A 22140-nucleotide genomic window follows, 5' to 3' on the forward strand; every position below is an offset into this window, starting at 1 on the left:
TACAGTGCTTCAAGCAAGTCATGGTGATTGGTTGGGCAGAACTGACTGATACTAAGGAAGTCCAATGAATGGGACTGATAATCCACCATGACAGTCTTTGGGCATCTTAGAAGAAATAAAATCAAGAAGGTTGAAAAATATCTGATCTGATGTCCAGCAAGTCATTCCTAAACCATATAGATATTATGCCATGAAACAACTTTCTAACAGATCAGGCCTCATTTAAAAATCATTATCATAATGATGATGATGGTATTTTTTACCATTCACTGAACACCTTCCACATGCCAGACACTGTTCAAGACACTGGGGGAACAGGGCTGATGCTGTCAAGTAGGGAGACAGATCATAAACATAATAAATAGTAAATAGCTACTATTTACTAAGCACTATGTACCAAGAACGTTTAACATACATTACCTCAGCTGCTCTGTACAGTAGATGGCAGTTCTCTCCATTTTACATTTAAGGGAACTGAGGATCAAAGAAGGTGAAATGACTTGCCTGTGATCACCCAGTTAGAAAGTGGCCGACCAGAAGAGGACATGGAGTGCGTCTACTCCAGGACTCAGTCTAACTGCTTCTGTCTCTAGGCAGGACTACATTCCTTTGGAAGAGGAGCTCACAGTGAGGATTCACGGGATCCAGGACAATGATGAGCTCTCAGATGACACTGCTAAGGTCAGGCAAGCAGCAGACACAAGGCAGCATAAGCTAAGGACAGGTGCCACCAGTTCAGAGCCCCACTACTGGCCAGGCCAGGAGCCCCAAGTCCCTCCCTGTGGCATGGCCAGCTTAGGACTTCTCCATCTGTCCCTTACACCATGGCACGTCCATTGTCACTCTCCTAAATGGAGCTCCCATTATTTCCCGAGCATAGAATGTTCAAGGGTTAGCAGACAGAATTCTCCAGGGCAAAAGCAAATGTTTACTTCAAGCTTTCCCCACCCGGACACCAGGAGCACCGCAGCTGCTGCCATCAGCTGGGAGCCATGTCGTATGTTCCAGCATTGTCCACATTTGCCCTGCGAGGCCCCACGCGTTCCCAGCAGGGCCTCCCCAACCAGGCCACGGAGCCCGCGCAGGTTCGCCCAGCCGATGCTCCGCCCCTGGTGGCGTCACCGCGGGAGAATTTCCTGTGGGATAACCAGAAACAACAAAAATCCAGCGGTAGGGTGGATGCCAGTCAGTTATGCAAGGAAAAACCCTGAACTCAACCCAGGAAGTTTGAGTTCCCTTCATCACTTTGTCACCAACAAGCAAGGCCCTGACTGCAAGTATAAACTGCCCGCATACCTGAATCCCTCAACTGCTAGATGAAAGCAGGTTCAATGGTCTTTAACTTTAGTGTAAAACAATTTTTTGGAGGTGTTTGCAGAGAATTCCTAGGCCCCACATTCCAAGAATTCAGATTCAGTGACTGTGGGATCTGTCAAAGAATCTGCATTTTCCACAAATTTTCAAGGAATGATGATGCCTCTAAGTCATGGACAACTAGCTTAAATATCCATCAACAGAGTCCTAATTTAAATGTAATTCCATACAAAGGAATGCTATGCAACCCTTAAATTAAGAGTATACAAAATGAGCAATGGCATGGTTAAGGCACAGGGGTGGAAGGAAATGTTTTGTTGTCCTCTGTAATCATATGAAAGTATTGCCTATTTCAAAATCACTGTTGGGTGGTTTCTCCTATTAACAATACATAATGAGTTAAATCACACCTTCCTTTTTGCAGCCACAATATACCATGCAGACGCACCTTCAAACTGGCACTCAGACAAGACACTGATGTTACATCATCTCAAGTCCAGCTTGACATGTCAGATTCAGCTTCGCTAGTTCACGGCTCCTCCAAAAACTGATTAATCCTTCTGCAAAACATTTTCATTATCTGTAAATTGGGCTAAAACCTCATATACTTCAAGGTTTTAGTTTAGATCATATTGGATAAAGCAAACTCTTACTTCAGTTGATGGTGGTATAATAATTACTATAGTACTAAACTGATATATATATATAGTAATAAAAGGATAAAATGCAGGGGTCACTTTAAACACCCTCAGTTCTAACATTCTTTCCGTTTCAAAACCACTGAAAATATCTGACACTCATTTACAACTTGGGCACAGGAGTAAGGATGATATCCTTACTCCTCACTACCTCCTTACAACTCACTCATTACTGGAACAAAAGAGGAGCGAGTCACCTCCGGAGCAGGGATGCAAGATACCAGGGGCTTACATTTCAGCTACCAATGCAGTATTCCACATGTGGGTATGAAACTTGATCAGTTTTCCAACTAAGGTCCGCAGCGTCTGAGGTCAAATGGAAAGAAACCCAGAACTTGACACCGGAAGCCAAGCCCTAGAGAAGCACGATTGTTCTGCCCCCTACAGGCCTATAAGAGTACTTCCTTACGGCGACCTACCAACCACAGGCACTGCTATTGGGCTGAACCGATACCGCGGTCTACGGGGCGGAGCCTCGCGGGGGGCGGAGCTTAACGTGACAATTTTGAGGCTTTCATTCCGCTGACGTCATTTCCAACGCCGATAGCCGTCGCGAGCGCAAACAGAACGTGGTGAGAAGCCTGAGGTTCAAACCCGTGAGGCTGGGATCTATGCCGGACGCAGCTCCGCGGAACCAGGACTCAGCGCTCCCGGAGGCACCCCCGGAACTCCAGGACTCGCCCCGCTCCCCACCCGGCCCGCCTCACCTGTCATCGAGACTGGTCACTGCCGGCAGGACCCCGCCCTCTCACGCCCTCTCCGCCTGCAGCGCCGTCGAGGTGATGATGGGCAGCTGGCCCCGCAGCCCCAGCGCCTGCGCTGCGCCCTGCTGGGGGCCGCAGCCCGCGGAACCAAGCCCTGCCAAGCGCCGCCGAACCGAGGAGCCTGAGGGCCCCGCGTCCACGACAGCGCCCAGCCTGCAAGTTCCCGCGGGGCCCCCGTTCGCGGGTGCGCTCATCTCCGTGTTGGTTCTGGCCCCGGGCAGTGCCCTGAAAGTGCGGCTGGACGATGTCGACCTGGTGCTGGAGCCCGCGCCAGCAGCGGTCCTCCAAGTGTCTCTCGAGGGTTACACCCTCGTGCTGGTCCCCGAGGCCCTCCTGGAGGGAGGGCAGGGCCCCTCGCCTGTCGGCCTGGAACCCGGCGCTTTACTGAGCACTCCCGAGAAGGATGTCGCGGTCGAGCAGGGACTCCTTTCTGGATCTGTCCCAGAGATCGCCGCCCAAGAAGAGGCCTATGAGGAGGACGCCGACCCCGAGTTCTCGCCGCCTTGGGTGGACCTTGCAGCGGGCTCAGTAGCTGGGCTCTGCCCCTTTGTTGCAACGCCGCCCAGACCCGACCTGCAGGGCTACATGCCAGAGCCCTCGCCTTGGACCCCTGTCCCTAGTGCAGAGAGACGCTCTCCTGGTCCCTACTTCAACCTGGACTTGCACCTTCTGGAGCCCTTCCCCAGCTCACCGCTCCAACCTCTACCTCCCTCTCCAAGTCCAGGTCCGCAGGTGCGCCCTCAGCGCCCGCCTGGTCCTCCGCCCAAGGCCCGGAGACGCCTGTTCCAGGACTGAACTGCCTCTCACAGATCCTCGCTACCCCACTGGCGACCATGTGAACCATGAGAGGGTCTTCTGTTAACTGCTGGGTGTACATTGCAAAACATACAGGAATCAGCGAGTACGGATGATGGACAGATACTGTTTTGACAGAGGCTGCATTGCAGAAATTTGCATCAGTGACAGACTGAAACACCTGGAAAGAAGATCACCTAGCAAGAAATGCTACCTGAAATACAGTGTACTTTCAGACATCAGATTTCTGCTTAGGTTGTTTTCTTAGGGAGGTCATCATTAAGCAGCTCCATTCCCCCTAGTTTTGCTTCCAACCTCAGCTCCAGCACTTTTCTTTAAAAATCCATTCTTTCCCCAGCATCCCACCACTGCACTCCTTTTCTCCCAGATTGGAGTAATTATTAATTTTGCTTGTTTGTTTAATGGGTTTTGGTCTTAGTGTCTGTGCTAGTTTATGACAACCTCACCATTTTGACCATTTCATTATGGTGGCTTTAGCCCCTCCTCGAGGATCTAACAAATACTTGTATATAAACAAATGATTTTGGAGTGGGAAAAAGTGATCATGTGCCCTCCTCTTTTTTAATGACTAGGTTAGTAAATGGTTTAACTATATTGCTGGGTTTGTTTTGTTTCTCCCCCCTTCAAAAAACCAACTCTTTTCCATTCTTTTCCTCTTATATATTTTTAATATAATTCTCCTGTCCTGGAAAAGTTTATAATTTTTAAGACTCTGTGTTGTTTTACTTCTAAAATCCTGAATATACTTTGTACATTGTTAGTGGTGTATAGAAATAATTTGTGCTTATGTTGATCTGCTATCCAGCAAAATTATTTAATTACTTTAACTGCTTATCTGTAGATTCTCTTGCTTGACTGATAAGGGCAAAAATATCTCCAAATAAGGAAAATATTATCTTTTTTGACAAGCCTCGTACATCTTATTTTTCCATAATCTTTTTTATTGAATATTACTTCAAGTTCATGTTAAACAGTATGGTCGATAGGGACATCCGAGTTTTATTCCTTGTGTTAATGCAAATGTTTCTAAATTTTACCATAAAGTATGTATGACTTTTTTTCTCTACACGGTTGGTAGATAATCCTTATCCAACTGAAGAGATTAGTTTTCAGTCTTTCTCGTCATGAAAAGTTTTGGATTTTTGGTTTGTTTTTGGTTGACTACAAAGACTTTCTCACATTATTCTAAATGTTGCTATTTATTTGTATGTACATAAAATAGCTACATAGAACCTTTGGCTCATTGGGGTATATACAGAAACCTGGCAAAGGAGCAAAGGAGAGCAGGCCTAGGGCTTCAGGGATTTAAAAATTGGATGTCCTTCTAAGGACTGAGAAGAGAAGGTGGAAGGGGAAAGGCGGTAACTGCAGGGTCACCTTAAGGGTTTTAAATGTTACATTTTTGTATATTATGTATCTGTATACATAAGATGACTTTTTGAAGTTTCCTTTTTATTCCTGTCTGATTTGCACTGTTAGACCTTCTAATGATGAAGTATATTTGCATTTCTGCTATTCCACATTATTTTATACAATTCTAATTCCACCCTGGGTTCTTTTTTGTTTGTTTGGTTGATTTTTTTACAAACAACCATATACACACCACTCCTAGTTTTAAAATGTCATTATTTTGCCATGTTTGCCTCATATTTTATAATGAAATAAGTTATTAGTGATAAAGCTAACTTCAAGATGCTAATTTTTTCTGTTGAACATCAATAATGATTTTTTAGATTTACCAACATATTTTGCCAGTGTCTGTTTTCACTTTCTATCCTTTTTTTCCCCTCACCTTCTTTCTTGCAGTCCATTCCTTCATTCTGTCCTCTTTTTTCTTCTTACCAAGGTAACTTCTTCAAATTTTTTCATCTGTGGCCTATGTCTGAATCCCAGTTTTGTGTGTCTGCAAATATTTTCATTTACGCCTTCAAAGTTATGTAATATTCTAGCTGGGTTTGGAATTCCAAAATAATGCCTAGACTGTCTTGCTCCTTTAAAGATATTGCTCTATTATTTTCCCTGCCATTTATTATTGCAGATGAGAAGTTTTCTGTTATTTGCATTGCTTCCCTTGTAGGGTATTAGGCTGTTTACTTTAGTATCTTTCTTGTCTTTAATGTTCTATAGTTTCAACCTGATGTATTTAGAGGTAGAAAATTTGTCTGGTGCAACTCATTAAGGTTTCTAAATCTGAAAGATTATCTCTCTCTTAATATTTCAGAAAGAATAAGTCAGTGGCTCCTGGACTATTGAACCCCTCTCCAATCTCTGGAACTTCTAATAGGGAAATGGTGCTGCTGTTTAATCAATGCCTCTACCCCCTTGTTTCTTCACATATATATATGTTGCTCTGTTGCCAGGCTTCTGTATATACCACAGTGACCCAAAGGTTCTATGTAGCTGTTTTATGTACCCACAAATAAATGGCAACATTTAGAATAATGTAAGAAAGTCTTTGTAGTCAACTAAAACCAAACCAAAAGTCTATGTGGTCAACTAAAAACAAAACAAAATATTGTTTTTCTACCCTTTATAATAACCCACTTTCTCTCTTCCAATTCACTGAATCTATTATTTTCTACTTTTCAAAATTCTGTTTATGTTCTTTATAAGACAATATTCATTTCCACTCCAATGACTGTTCAGTTGGGGGTTATACAGGCCCAGCTCACTTGATTCAAAACACCTCTGTAGGACCATCTCAATTCTAGAGCTTTCAGTGGGTTGGCTGAAGCCTGTGTTGCAACTGCATCCCAGTTCAACTTTTCCATCTGCCCAGTCACATTTTCTTTGTGCCCCCAAATTCCTGCATGCAAATCTCCATCTCAGAGTCTTCCAAACTGATTTAACACAGCTAGTGCAGGAGTCATCATAGGAAACAGCCACTAAAATGGATTTCAGAGCTGAATCATGGAGCATGAATAAATAGCCCACGGCATGCTACAGCAAAGCAGATAAGACCTTAATCAAGGGTGACCTTATTGGGATACTAGTAGAATGGGTCACACTAGTACTGGCAATATCCCAGGCATCTGAGAAATTTGGGAGACAGGTAATTATAAGAAGCAATATTTATAAGTAACATGGAATTGAATTGCTGTTGCTGGGAGAATTGATACATTTGAAAAAAAGAATGAAAAGCTGAGGGTGATTACCAATAATATCTAAACATGAGATCCAGACAGTCTCCTTGGCATTATACAAATAGCCTTTGGTCTCCTGGAGCTAAAAGGGGAGAAAAAAAATCCCAAGGATCTGGCCTAGGTTTTACTGTAGAGATAGTGTAGTACCATAAAAGATCGAATTCTCAAACTAGGCAAGTCTGTAATGGTGAGATCGCACTCTGATTGGGCCCTGAAGCATTGGATGGAGGCCAACAGGTAGATACACATGATTATCTTGAATCCCCAGATCCCTGTCAATCCTCTTGGCCCACAGAAGGAGCCCACTCCTCTCTGTAAAAAGTTGGCATTCCTCCCTTGCTTTAAGATAATGCAGGATTCTCTGCCTGACCAGACAACATGCAACAACACCAAAATCCACCTTCATCTCTTCTCTCTGCCACCTGACCAGTAACTAAAGTAAAGCACATTATAATCCACCCAGGGAGATGCAAGGCCTGTGCTTAAGGAAGGGGACTACATACGCCCTGGAAGAGCTGCAGACTCAATGTATACCAGCAGGAACCAAGTGCAGGACTGAGAACTGGATGTCAGCCTACAGATGCGAGACTTTATCAGTTTACAAGCACTCTGTCACAAGGGGATTGAATACCTGGCAAAGGCCTTGTAAGACAGGGAGGTAGGACCGGAGGAAAGGAGGCTCTTGGGAGCTTTGAGAAAAGGTTGTTCCACACAGGGTTAAGTAGAAATGCCATAACTGCCAAGGCAGTAGAATAGAGGGTCAAAAAATTTCAGAGAAGTGGGCATGGTATAGTGGATAGACTACCTAAGGCTGATGATGTGTCAGCTACTGTGAAGTGTGGGAGGGCCTGGAGGGACATTGTGTAACAAAGCAGTAAGGAATGCACCAGAGAGGCACCAGTGTCACTGAGAACCTCAGTAGACCAAGGTTGGCCAGTGACAACAGGAGATGTCATTAGAGAGGAGGACTCCTTGGTAGCCATGGGAGAGTAGGACCAAAGAGACTGAATATACTAATGCACAGTGGCCAGACCACATATGACAATAGAATTCTGACCCACAATCCAGGCAGCAAGCTGCCCAGAAACAAAACTACAACCCTGCAGTAACTGGCCCCAAATGATTAAGACTTGGTCAATAATTGCCAGCCTCCTTAATTTTCACTCCCACTTTCAACTCAAGATGAACTAGAGAACACCAAATATGCTATGCCTATGACACAAGACACACACACCAAACCAGGTACATAGGATTCCCTGCTTCTAGTTAGCTCGACTTCAGCTTCCGCGTGCCAACAACCTCCAGCCAAACTGTGAAGCCCTCCCTTTTTCTACTATAAAGCCTTCCCACTCCTTTGCCTGTCTATAAATCTGTCAAGTGCAAGTGATGGGGCTTACTCCCTTGCTCTGGCAAGCTTGGAATAAATAGCCTCTGCTTGTTTTCATTTGAGCAGCCTCTGCTTATTTTCAGGTCTCCTCAAGGTCCCAGTGAGATCTAGTCTGCTCATTGCCATAGACCTCAGCCATCGATCGGGTGCAGTACCCATGGAAACACTCTGTGCCTTGCTACTCTCACCTTATGGAGTCCATACCAATGTGGTCAATCAACACCTGCTCTGAACTCTCACATTGCATGGATCCCTTGGCTATTTATTCTCAGTTTGGTACCAGGTTTTGTTACCAGTTCCATTTATCTGGCATCCTTGGTAGAGGCAGGCATTCGTTTTCATCCCCTTTTGCTCTCTTTCATGTTTCCACTTTGTGTTGTGCTGACTGAAAGTGCTGTGTGTCACAAGAAAGAGAATCACAGGGTAGAGCACAGTAATAGCTCCTATAAGCCTGTTGTTCAAGCCAACCTCAGAGTCTGGTGAGTTTGCAGTTCTCACCAGACTGGCATCTATTTGGACAAGCTTTGCTGTGGATCATCAATAAAACTAGATGAGGTTCTCCTGTCCTGATTTTGTTTTCTCTCTGGCTTCCCCTGGCCAAGGGGAACAGACTGTTGGGTCTATATTCAGAGGTAGCCAAAGAACATGTTGGGGGCCTAAGACACAAGGTGCACAAACATCACATTTTACCCACTGTTGCCTGCAATTATGGGATCATCAAAGTGTGAGTCCTCTCCTCCTCCAGGAAAAAGATCTGCTTCTTATGTGTAATCTGATTACAGTCCTAACTCTTATGCCTATATCTCTAAATGACATAATATCACCAAGAATGATTTGGCTTGAACAGAACTGTTCATTTTAGAGATGCCTGAGAAAAGAAGGGGAATGAGATTTCTCAGGTTCAATAGGCAACATTTTTTATTGCGTATAAAGGAGGCTCCAAACAAAACTCTGAATCGAAAGTTGCTTCATTAAAAGAATATTTGGCCAAAGTCAATGAGCAATTTGACAAACTAGACTCATTTCTCTAGTAAGTCCTCTGTTCTTGTCCTCCAGTTGTCTCCATGTTTCAGATCTCCCTCTTCCCCTTATCCTGCTGATCTCTCTCCTTCTGCACTTCCCCTCCAGTTCCCCTGTCCAGGTCCTCTACCTTTTCCCAAAACAACCAAAAAATGCCGGTTGCCTCTAAAGACGCATTCCCCATTCACCAGGTATTCAGTCAACTGGAGAGTTTAAACCTTGGACCCAAGCTGAATTAAGAGTTATTAGTAAAGATTTCCCTAAATTCAGACAAGATCAGCCAATATTCATAAAGGAGTTTATATTTATTTGGGATGCATATGACCCAAAATAACCTGACTTATATCACTATACACATATTGGTCAGAACTGCAGATGCTAACTCCTGGATGGCAAAGCAGAGTGAACCAACCCAGAAAAGGACTTACATGATCTTTCTTACCACAGTCAATCTGGGGATCCAAATACAAACCTGAAAATTTGGGCAATGTCTCCTAAAAAACACACCTGAAACATTTCCAATTAAAAAATCTTTACAAATGCTACTGTTTCTATATTAACCCTGCACACCTTTGCTCAGGTTGTTCCTTGGGGTAAACATACCACCAAGGTGGTCAGTATTTCAAATGACTCATAGATTTTTCCCTATCTCTCAGCCTTTAACTATAACCCTTGAGCCATTCATTGGAAACGTTCCTTCCTGGTCTGTGATAACACACCTGCTAATTTAATAGGCAGAGACTTTATACATAAAACTGTTATATTAAAAGCATACCAGAGGGACTATTTCTTGACATTTCAGAGGACTTAACTATACATAACCAATTGTGTCTATTCTGAATATGCCTTTACATTCTCCATTATATATGGTACATATCCCAAATAAAAATCTGACTCTATGGGCTAGAAATTCCATTGACACAGGAAAAATAATGGGAGCAGAATCCATAAAATTTAGATGCATCCTATGAAACCACTACCCACATTTCCCAAATATCCCTTGAAGCTAATGAAAGAGTTAAACCTATAGCTGAAGACCTTATATACACAGTTCTTCTCACACCCTGCCCTTGTAACACTCTAATCCCTCTAGAAAATGATATCACTTTGTTTAAGACTTCAAGGTTATCAACATATTAAGTTTACCTCACTTCCCAGTAAAAATTAACCCAAATACCATCCTATCATCAATTCCACCTGAAGCTACTTGCTTTGCTGTAGTGGATCTTTGCTCTACCTTTTTTCAGTGTGCTTTTAGACCAAGACAGTCAATACTATTTTGTCTTCACCTGGAGAGGACAACAGTATACCTGACAGGACCCAGGAGTTCATTGAAGCCCCCTCTTATTTTTCTTCAGTCCTCCACCAAGACTTAAAAGATCAAAATTTCCCTTGTGATTCAAATCAAACACAATGTGTAGATTATCTCCTACTTTGTTCAGAGAACAGGAAGCCTGTAAAAGGATTCCGTTTGCTTGCCCCCAACCTTAGCAAAACAGCAACATAAAATTTCAGAACATGAGTTATAATTTTGCCAAAAGTTCACTATTTAAAGCATGATCTCAGGCAGGAGGGAAAAACATAATCTCTTGATAAAGACTATCTTCATATCCTAGACCCCTCACCAAACACAAGTGAGAGCATTTCTGGTTTTAACTGGATATTGCAGACAGTGGGTACCAAATTTTTCTGAGATTGAAGCACCTCTTTATGAATTGACTAAGCCCTCAGTAGAAGACCATACAGGGCTTTCATAACCTGAAGAAGGCTGTTCAACACCCTCTTTCTCCAGGCATCTATAACTACAAAAAGCTCATATGTATTTGTGCATAAGCAATCTAGATGAGCTCTTGAGATTTTAACATAATTTGATGAGAATCATCAAAAATCCACTTGCTCCAAAAGCTGAAAGCAACTAATATGTCCTTCAATAGGCAGATAAATAAACAAAATATGGTATATGCATCAATGGAATACTATTCAGTGATAAAAAAAAAAAAGAAAAAAGAAATGAGCTACCAAGCCATGAAAAGAAATGAAGGAACCTTAAATGCATAGCGCTAATGGAAAAAGGTAGTCTGAAAAGACTACATACTGTGTGAATCCAATGACAAAACATCCTGAAAAAGGCAAAACTGTAGACACCAAAAAGATCAGTGGTTACCAGGGATTCAAAGGGAGCAGCATAAATAGGGGAAACAGCAGGGATTGGTAGGGAGTGAAACTACTCTGTATGCACGGATGCATGATGTTATGCATTTGTCAAAACTCACAGAATTACACAACACAAATAGTGAGCCTTAATGTAAACTATGGACTTTAATTATAATGTGTCAATACTGGTTTATTAATTGTAACAAGTGTATCATAGTAATGCAAGATGTTAATAATAGAGGGAACTATGTATGGGAGAGAGGTGATATATGGGAACTCTGTGCTATCTGCTCAATTTTCTATAAACATAAAACTGTTCTAAAAATAAGCATATTAATTTTTTAAAGGGAATTAAGAAAATATCCATAAGAGAATTAACATCAGGGATAAGATTTTTTAATGACTATACAGTTAAAAACAGGTTGATATTGTTAACACATAAAGGAAAGGGGAACTTGCTTCATGTGCAAAAAATGAGGATTTTGTTAAAAGAAGGCTGTTAGAGGCAAGTTCTATTCATCACTAACATGGCTAGCTCATTGTTTATCTTCTGCCCCAACCTCTACAAATAAACAACTAAAAGCATCGCTTACTGTAACCTCACCCTTGACCCAGCTGGAAAGTGGAAGGTTTATCCCCTTTGTCTTAGGGTGATAGCTGTCATTGCAAAACTTGCTGAAGCTTCTGCTTAACTAGTTCTAGCCCCTGCCCCACTTGATTTCATGTTTCCTCTTTCCATTCAGATATTACTACTAGGAGAACACACCCTTTTCAACCAGCTGATTAATACCTTACAAGATTCTATTACTCTTACCCTCACATTGCCACTCACCACTGCAATACCCTGAATCCTGCCACTCTTCTGCCTTTAACAAAAGAAGGGGAACATCATGATTGCCTTACCTCATTTAGGGAACACTTTGTACCTCACTCAGATCTACTAGAGACTCCTATTGAGAACCCTAACCTAATATTATTTGTTGATGGATCATACCTCAAAACTGAAGCTTGAGGTTACCAAGCAGGATATATCATCACTAATCTAAACTCTCCTTTAGCATATAGTCCTCTACTTGTAAAATCAGCACAGATGGTAGAACTTATTACACTTATGACAGTTTTTCAAACAGCCAAAGACAAGAAAGCAAACATATACAGATAACAGATATGCTTTTGGAGTAGTGCATGACTTTGGGATGCTTTGGAAACAAAGGGAGTTTCTCACCTCTCCTGGTATCCCCTCAAAACTGGACAAGTTTAAGGAACTTTTAGATGTACTCCTACTCCCTAGAGATGGCTACTGGAAAGGTTGAAGCAATGTAAAAATAAATGTAACAGAAACTAAAGGAAATGCTCTAGGGGATCATTATGCCAAGTAAGCAGCCTTAACCAAAGTTATGATCCTATAAATCTCTGGTGGGATTTGAAGAGACCATTTTTTAAAATAATTTTTTATTAAGGTATTATTGATATACACTCTTATGAAGGTTTCACATGAAAAACATTGTGTTTACTACATTCACCCATATTACCAAGTCCCCACACACACCCCAATGCAGTCAGTGTCCATCAGTGTAGTAAGATGCCACAAAGTCCCTATTTGTCTTCTCTGAGCTGCACTGTTTTCCCCATGATCCCTCCCCGCACCATGTGTACTAATCATAATACCCCTTAATCCCCTTCTCCCTCCCTCCCCATCTGCCCTCCCCCACCCATCCCCTTTGGTAACCACTAGACCCTTCTTCAAGTTTGTGAGTCTGCTACTGTTTTGTTCCTTCAGTTTTGCTTCATTATTATACTCCACAAATGAGGCAAATCATTTGGTACCTGTCTTTCTCCACCTGGCTTTATTTCACTGAGCATAATACCCTCCAGCTGCATCCATGTTGTTGCAAATGGTAGGATTTGTTCTCTTCTTATGGCTGAATAATATTCCATTGTGTACATGTACCACATCCTCTTTATCCATTCATCTACTGATGGACACTTAGGTTGTTTCCATTTCTTGGCTATTGTAAATAGTGTTGCAATAAACATAGGGGTGCACATGTATTTTTGCTTTTTTTATTAAGGTATCATTGATATACACTCTTATGAAAGTTTCACAAGAAAAACAATGTGGTTATTACATTCACCCTCCTTATTATCAAGTTGCCCCCCATGCCCCATTGCAGTCACTGTCCATCAGTGTGGTAAGATGCCACAGAATCCCTATTTGTCTTCTCTGAGCTACACTACCTTCCCCATGACCCAACACACATCATAGGGGTGCACATGTCTTTTTGAATCTGAGAACTTGTCTTCTTTAGGTTAAATTCCTAGGAATAGAATTCGTGGGTCAAATGGTATTCCTATTTTTAGTTTTTTGAGGAACCTCCTTACTGCTTTCCACAATGGTTGAACTACCTTACATAACTACCAGCAGTGTAGGAGGGTTCCCCTTTCTGCACATCCTCGCCAGCATTTGTTGTTCCTAGTCTTTTTGATGCTGGCCATCCTAACTGGTGTGAGGTGATGTCTCGTTGTGGTTTTAATTTGCATTTCTCTGATAATTAGTGATGTGGATCATCTTTTCATATGCTTGCTGTCAATCTGAATTTCTTCTTTGGAGAATTGTCTGTTCATATCCTCTGCCAATTTTTTAATAGGATTATTTGCTTTTTGGGTGTTGAGGTGCATGAGTTCTTTACATATTTTGGATGTTAATCCTTTGTCGGATATGTCATTTACAAATATACTCTCCCGTACTGTAAGATACCTTTTTGTTCTGCTGATGGCATCCTTTGCTGTACAGAAGCTTTTTAGGTTGATGTATTCCCATGTGCTCATTTTTGCTTTTGTTTCCCTTGCCCGAGGAGATGCATTCAGGAAAAAGTTGCTCATGTTTATATTCAGGAGATTTTTGCCTATGTTGTCTTCTAAGAGTTTTATGGTTTCATGACTTACATTCAGGTCTTTTATCCATTTCTAGTTTACTTTTGTCTATGGGGTTAGACAATGATCCAGTTTCATTCTCTTGCATGTAGCTGTCCACTTTGGCCAACACCAGCTGTTGAAGAGGCTGTCATTTCCCCACTGCATGTCCATGGCTCCTTTATTGTATATTAATTGACCATATATGCTTGGGTTTATATCTGGGCTCTCTAGTCTGTTCCATTGGTCTATGGGTCTGTTCTTGTGCCAGTACCAAATTGTCTTGATTACTGTAGCTTTGTAGTAGAGCTTGAAGTTGGGGAGCTAGATGCCCCCCACTTTATTCTTCTCAGGATTGCTTTGCCTACTCGGGGTCTTTGGTGGTTCCATATGAATTTTAGAACTATTTGTTTCAGTTCGTTGAAGAATGCTGTTGGTATTTTGATAGGGATTGCATTGAATCTGTAGATTGCTTTGGGCAGGATGGCCATTTTGACAATATTATTTCTTCCTGTCCATGAGCACAGGATGTGTTTCCATGTATTGGTATCTTAAAGAGACCATTTATAATATCAACAATTAACCCCTCAAAAGGATGAATGAAAATAATTTGGTTGCACCTTTCACTCAAAAAAGCTTTGGAGCTCTCAAGACAGCTGCTTGGTGGCACCAGATGATTTCAAATGGAAGCTAAGTTTTTCCATGAAACTACTCTTCATAATATAGACAATTGGTTACCATCTCAAATAAACATTAATGGGAGAACCTTTAAAAAAAACAACTGATTACAGATAAGAAAAAAGATGGCAGAGTAAGAAGGCAAGACTGGAACCTCCTCCCCAAAAACACATAAAACACACAAATACAGCAAATACACCTAAACCTGAAAATGACCTGAAGGCTTCAGAACTGACCACTTACATCTGGGGAAGAAGAGAAGACCTCACAGAAAAGGGTAAAGTGGCAAAGCTGAGTTATGGCAGTATCCAAACCCTCCCCAAACCCCAGCCCATAGGTGGGAGGAAGAGGAACAGAGTAGGGAGAGAACAGGAGCCAAATATCACTAAACACCTGGCCTTGGAGTTCTGCTCCAGGAGCACAAGCCCACATTACATGGTGCTCTGGTGATTAGCTGGACAACAAAGACAGATGGAACACATGGAGAGGCTGAGATTCCAGCTGCCTGGGGAGACTAGGCATGCTCTGCCAGCCCCCCTGAGACAAAAATAAAGTGGGCAGTTTGAAAGACTTCCCAACAGCGAAGGCACCTCAGTGAGGTGAGGGTTAGATGGAGCTTGCTGGGCAGGAGAAAGGGCAGGTGCATGATACCTCCCCAGCCCACCCTCAGCCCAAAAGGCTGGGAGACCTCAGGAGCCCCACACATTCCATCCCCCTCACTGGCAATGTAGCCAAGAGGCTCCTCCCTGCAGAGCAGGGCCTATGGACATCCCACTTGGCCCTACAGTGGTGTCAGACTTTGCTGCCAGGTGGGCAGAGGAACCCTCCCAGCTTTCCTGGCCATGTTCCTGCCCAGCCAGTGAACTGCCTGTGGGAGCCAGCCCTGGGAGCTCGCTTCCCAGCAGTCACCAGTCTCACCCACCTGCATCCCCCACCATTGCTGAAGGCCAGGCAAAGGATGGCTCCACCCACAGCAACTTCAACAATGCAGCACCAAGGCTTCTCCCTGTGTGTGTGACCAGCTGACAGCCCACTTGGCATGGAAGTGGCATCAGACACTGCTGCTGGGTAGACAAAGGGAGACACTCTCAGCTTTCTCACCCCATTTTGGTCCAGTCAGGAAACTGCCTGCAGGAGCCACCCCTGGGAGCTCCTTCCTCCCTGGAGGGCACTGGATCCCAGTCAGAGGGCCTGGGCAGACACACAGCAGCCTGCACACACCATTAACCCTGTAGCACTTGCCACTGCCTCAGGCCTGGCAGAGGGTGGCCCCACCCACAGCAACTCCAACAAAGACTTCTGCATCAATCACAAAGGTACAGTGAAACAAAAAGCCTACCTGAAATCAGATCACTACAAGCCAGACAGAAAGGCACCCTGCACACTGCAGGCTAACAGCTGGGGCTTCCACATTGGAAAGTAAAGTGTCTTGAGATTCAGGGCACTAGACGGTGCCTCCATCATAAATATATTACTCCATAGGAAACATGAAAAGATGAAGAGGCAGACAAATATGTTCCAAATAAAACTACAAGACAAAACACCAGAAAGAGAGCTGAATGAAGTTGAAATCACTAGTAGTCATAAACATGCTCACTGATGTACAGAGAAATATTCAAAATCTCAGGAGGACTTAAACAGAAAGATAGAAGACCTGCAAAAGAGCCACTCAGAGCCAAAGAATACTACAGTATCTGAAATGAAACAGTCAATGGAGGGATTTAATAGCAGACTTTCACAGGTTGAAGAAGTTGTAAATGATATGGAAATTAGGGAACAAGAAAACAATGAAGCCAAAACACAGAGAAAAAAGGATCTCTAGGAAAGGAAGAATAATAGGAGAGCTGTGTGTGGCCAATTCAAATGGAACAATATTCCCATAATAGGGGTACAAGAAGGAGAAGAGGGAGACAAAGGGAATAGAAAGTCTCTTTGAGGAAATAATTGTTGAAAACTCCCCAAATCTGGGGAAGGAAATAGACACTCAGGGCACGGAAGCACAGAGAGACCCAAACAAAAGGAACCCCAGGAAGACAACACCTAGACATATAATAACTAAAATGGCAAAGATCAAGGAGAGTGTATTGAAAGCAGCCAGAGAAAGAAAAAAGATTACTTATGAAGGAAATCCCAACAGCCTATCAGCAGACTTCTCAACAGAAACCTTACAGACCAGAAAGGAGTGGCATAATATATTTAATGTAATGAAACAGAAAGACTTTCAACAAAGAATACTCTACTCAGCAAGATTATCATTTAACTTTGAAGCATGGATTAAACAATTTTCAGATAAACAAAATTTGAAGGAATTCACCACCACTAAGCCAGCCCTACAGGATATGCTAAAGGGACTGCTGAATATGGAAATGTTTCTAAGGCTAAGTAGCTGTCACCAGTGAAAATAAACCCACAGTAAAGGTGGCAGACCAATTAATTATCAAGCAAGTACAAAATCAACTACTCACAAAAGAAGTCAAGGGATACACAAAAAGTGCAGAATAAAATACCTAATACATGAAGTGTGGAGGAGGAGAGGAAGAAGGGGGAAGGGGGGAATACCTCCAGATTGTGTTTCAAATAGAGTAATGAGCAATTTAAGATAGACTGTTATGTAGTAAGGAAGCAGTCCTTGAACATCAGTGATCACAAATCTAAAGGCTGCAATAGATACACAAACAGAAAGAAAGAAAGAAAATCTAATCACAACACTAAAGGAATCCATCCAATATCCAGAGAAGAGTATAAGAGAGGAAAAATTGAAAAGAGAGGATGTATAAAAACAACCAGAAAACAATTAATGAAATGGCAATAAGTACATATCTATCAATAATCACCTTAAATGTAAATGGACTGAATGCAACAATCAAAATACATAGAATGGCACAAGGATAAAATAGCAAGACCCATCTACATGCTGCCTTCAAGAGACTCATTTCAGACACAAAGATATACACTGACTAAAAGTCAAGTGATGGAAAAAAATATTTCATGCAAATAATAAGGAGAAAAAAGCAGTAGTAGCAGTACTTTTTTCAGACAAAATATATTTCAAGACAAAGAAAGTAATAAGAGACAAAGAAGGATATTACTTCATGATAAAGGGGCCAGTCCAACAAGAGGATATAGTCATTATAAATATCTATAGACACAATATAGGAACACCTAAATATGTAAAAAAAAAATTGAAGGGGGAAATAGATTGCAACACATTCAATTTAGGAGACTTTAACACACCAATGACATCAACAGACAGATCAACCATATGGAAAATAAGTAAGGAAAGAGAAGCACTGAACAATACATTACATCAGATGGACTTAACAAATATCTACAGGGCATTCCACCAAAAGCAGCATGATCACATTCTTCTCAAGTGTACAGGCAACATTTTCCAGAATAAATCACATACAAGGCCAAAAAAGAGCCTCAATAAACTCAAAGACATTAAATTATATCAAGGAACTCCCAGAATACAATGGTATGAAAATAGAAATAAATTACAAAAAGTAAATTTAAAAAGCCTAAAACTCATGGAGGCTAAACACCATGTTTTAAATAATCGGTGGATCAATGACCAAACTAAAATAGAGATCAGACAATACATGGAAACATTTGAAACAACAACTCAACACCCAATACCTATGGGTTGCAGCAAAGGCAATTCTAAGAGGTAAGGGCATAGCTATACAGGCTTACCTCAAGAAACAAGAACAATCCCAAATAAACAGTCAAAACTCACAATTAAAGAAACTAAAAAAGAAGAATGGATGAAGCCCAAAGTCAGTAAAAGGAGGGACATAATAAAGACCAGAGCAGAAATAAATAAAACAGGAAATAATAAAACAGTAGAAAGAATCAATGAAAGCAGGAGCTGGTTCTTTGAGAAAATTAACAAAATAGATAAACCCCTAGTCAGACTTATCAAGAAAAAAAGAGAGTGTACACACATAAACAGAATCAGAAACAAAAAAGGAATAATAACAATGGACACCACAGAAATACAAAGAATTATTAGAGAATATTATGAAAAATTATACAACAATAAATTGGACAACCTAGAGGAAATGGACAACTTTCTAGAAAAATACAACCTTCTAAGACTTACCCAGGAAGAAACAGAAAATCTGAACAGAGCAATTACCAGCAATGAAAACGAATTGGTAACAAAAACCTACCTAAGAACAAAACTCCTGGTCCTTCACAGCTGAATTTTATCAAACATTTAAAGAGCTAACACCCATCCTTTCAAAGTGTTCCAAAAAGTAGAAGAGGAGGGAATACTTCCAAATTCATTCTAGGAGGCCAGCATCACTCTACTACCAAAACAAGACAAAGACACCACAAAAAAGGAAAATTACAGACCAATATCCTTGATGAAGACAGATGCAAAAATCCTCAACACAACACAAAGCAATAAAAGGCATCCAGGTTGGTAAGGAAGAAGTTAAACTGTCATTGTTTGCAGATGACATGATATTGTACATAAAAAACCCTAAAGAATCCACTCCAAAACTGCTAGAACTAATATCTGAATTCAGAAAAGTTGCAGGATACAAAATTAATACACATAAATCTGTTGCTTTCCTATATACTAACAATGAACTAGCAGAAAGAGAAATCAGGAAAACAATTCCATTCACAATTTCTTCAAAAAGAATAAAATACCTAGGAATAAACCTAACCAAGGAAGTGAAAGACCTATACCCTGAAAACTACAAGCCACTCTTAAGAGAAATTAAAGAGGGCACTAACAAATGGAAACTCATCCCATGCTCTTGGCTAGGAAGAATTAGTACTGTCAAAATGGCCATCCTGCCTAAAGCAATCTACAGATTCAATGCAATTCCTATCAAAATACCAACAGCATTCTTCAATGAACTGGAACAAATAGTTCTAACATTCATATGGAACCACCAAAGACCCTGAATAGCCAAAGCAATCCTGAGAAGGAAAAATAAAGTGGGGGGATCTCGCTTCCCAACTTCAAGCTCTACTACAAAGCCACAGTAATCAAAACAATCTGGTACTGGCACAAGAACAGAATCACAGACCAGTGGAACAGAATAGAGACTCCATATATTAACCCAAACATATATGGTCAATTAATACACGATAAAGGAGCCATGGACATACAATGGGGAAATGACAGCCTCTTCAACAGCTGGTGTTGGCAAAACTGGACAGCTACATGTAAGAGAATGAAACTGGATTATTTTCTAACTGTGTACACAAAAGTAAACTCAGAATGGATCAAAGACCTGAATGTAAGTCATGCAACCATAAAACTCTTAGAAAAAAACATAGGCAAAAATCTCTTGGACATAAACATGAGCGACTTCTTCATGAACATATCTCCCTGGGCAAGGGAAACAAAAGCAAAAATGAACAAGTGGGACTATATCAAGCTGAAAAGTTTCTGTACAGCAAAGGACACCATCAATAGAACAAAAAGGCATCCTACAGTATTTGAGAATATATTCATAAATGACAGATCCGATAAAGGGCTGACATCCAAAATATATAAAGAGCTCACACACCTCAACGAACAAAAAGCAAATGATCCAATTATAAAACGGGCAGAGGAGCTGAACAGACAATTCTCCAAAGAAGAAATTCAGATGGCCAACAGACACATGAAAAGATGCTCCACATCACTAGTCATCAGAGAAATGCAAATTAAAACCACCATGAGATATCACCTCACACCAGTAAGGATCACCACCATCCAAAAGACAAACAACAACAAATGTTGGCAAGGTTGTGGAGAAAGGGGAACCCTCCTACACTGCTGGTGGGAATGTAAATTAGTTCAACCATTGTGGAAAGCAATATGGAGGTTCCTCAAAAAGCTCAAAATACAAATACCATTTGACCCATGAATTCCACTTCTAGGAATTTACCCTAAGAATACAGCAGCCCAGTTTGAAAAAGACATGCACCCCTATGTTTATCGCAGCACTATTTACAATAGCTAAGAATTGGAAGCAACCTAAGTGTCCATCAGTAGATGAATGGATAAAGAAGATGTGGTACATATACCCAATGGAGTATTATTCAGCCATAAGAAGAAAACAAATCCTACCATTTGCAATGACATGGGTGGAGCTAGAGGGTATTATGCTCAGTGAAATAAGCCAGGTGGAGAAAGACAACTACCAAATGATTTCACTCATCTGTGGAGTATAAGAACAAAAGAAAAAACTGAAGGAACAAAACAGCAGCAGAAACACAGAACCCAAAAGTGGACTAACAGTTACCAAAGGAAAAGGGACTGGGGAGGATGGGTGGGAAGGGAGGGGGAAGGATGGGGGGGAAAGAAAGGGGGCATTATGATTAGCATGTATAATGGTGGGAGGGCACGGGGAGGGCTGTGCAACACAGAGAAGACAAGTAGTGATTCTACAGCATCTTACTACGTTGATGGACAGTGACTGTAATGGGGTTTGTGGGGGGGACTTGGTGATGAGGGTAGTCTAGTAAACATAATGTTGCTCATGTAATTGTAAATTAATGATACCAAAATAAATATATATAGAGAGAGAGAGAAGGAAATTACTTTATCACAAAAAAAAAGATCATATATGACAGTCTGACAGCTAACATCATAGTCAATGAGGAAAAAAGAAAGTTTTTCTTCTAAGATTCAGTATAAGACAAGGATGCCCACTCACACCACTTCTACTCAACATAGTACTGGAAATCCCAGCCAGAGTAATTAAACTAGAAAAAGAAATAAAAGACATCCAAATCAGAAAGGAAGAAATAAAACTATCTCTGTTGCAGATGGCATACTCATATGTGATAAACCCTAAAGACACAACAAAACTGTTAGCACTAATAAACAAATTCAGTAAAGCAGCAGGATACAAAATCAACATAAAAAATCAGTGACATTGCTATAGACAAATAAAGAACTCTCCAAAAAGGGAATTAAGAAAATAATACAACTTAATACTAGAAACAAAAATAATAAAATATCTATGGATAAACTTAGCCAAAGAAGTAAAAGACTTGTACACTGAAAATTATAAAACATTGATGAAGGAAATTAAAGAAGACAGACACTAGAAAGACATCCCATGTTTGTGGGTTGGAAGAAAATTAATATTATTAAAATGTCCATACTACCCAAAGTGATCCACAGATTCAATCCCTATCAAAACTTAATGACATTCTTTACAAAAATAGAAAATACTATCCTAAAACTCATATGAAATCACAAAAGACTCCAAATAGCCAAAGCAATCTTCAGC

The 22140-nt window shown here is 41.2% G+C and overlaps 1 protein-coding gene across 1 annotated transcript; it reads left to right on the top strand.

Annotated features, from left to right (window-relative positions):
- Nucleotides 1-2608: 2608 nt before the first annotated feature.
- Nucleotides 2609-3942, top strand: LOC118908229 (proline-rich protein 23C-like). The gene has a single exon (XM_036877346.2). It carries the CDS (start codon nucleotides 2624-2626, stop codon nucleotides 3569-3571), a length of 948 nt encoding a protein of 315 aa, XP_036733241.2. The 5' UTR covers nucleotides 2609-2623; the 3' UTR covers nucleotides 3572-3942.
- The last annotated feature ends 18198 nt before the right edge of the window (nucleotides 3943-22140 follow it).

This window comes from Manis pentadactyla, chromosome 1 (assembly GCF_030020395.1).
Source record: "Manis pentadactyla isolate mManPen7 chromosome 1, mManPen7.hap1, whole genome shotgun sequence".
Classification (NCBI taxonomy): domain Eukaryota; kingdom Metazoa; phylum Chordata; class Mammalia; order Pholidota; family Manidae; genus Manis; species Manis pentadactyla.

Bases quoted from the DNA above. Each gene is read 5' to 3' on its own strand.
- LOC118908229 (XM_036877346.2), top strand. From the start codon at position 2,624: ATGCCGGACGCAGCTCCGCGGAACCAGGACTCAGCGCTCCCGGAGGCA.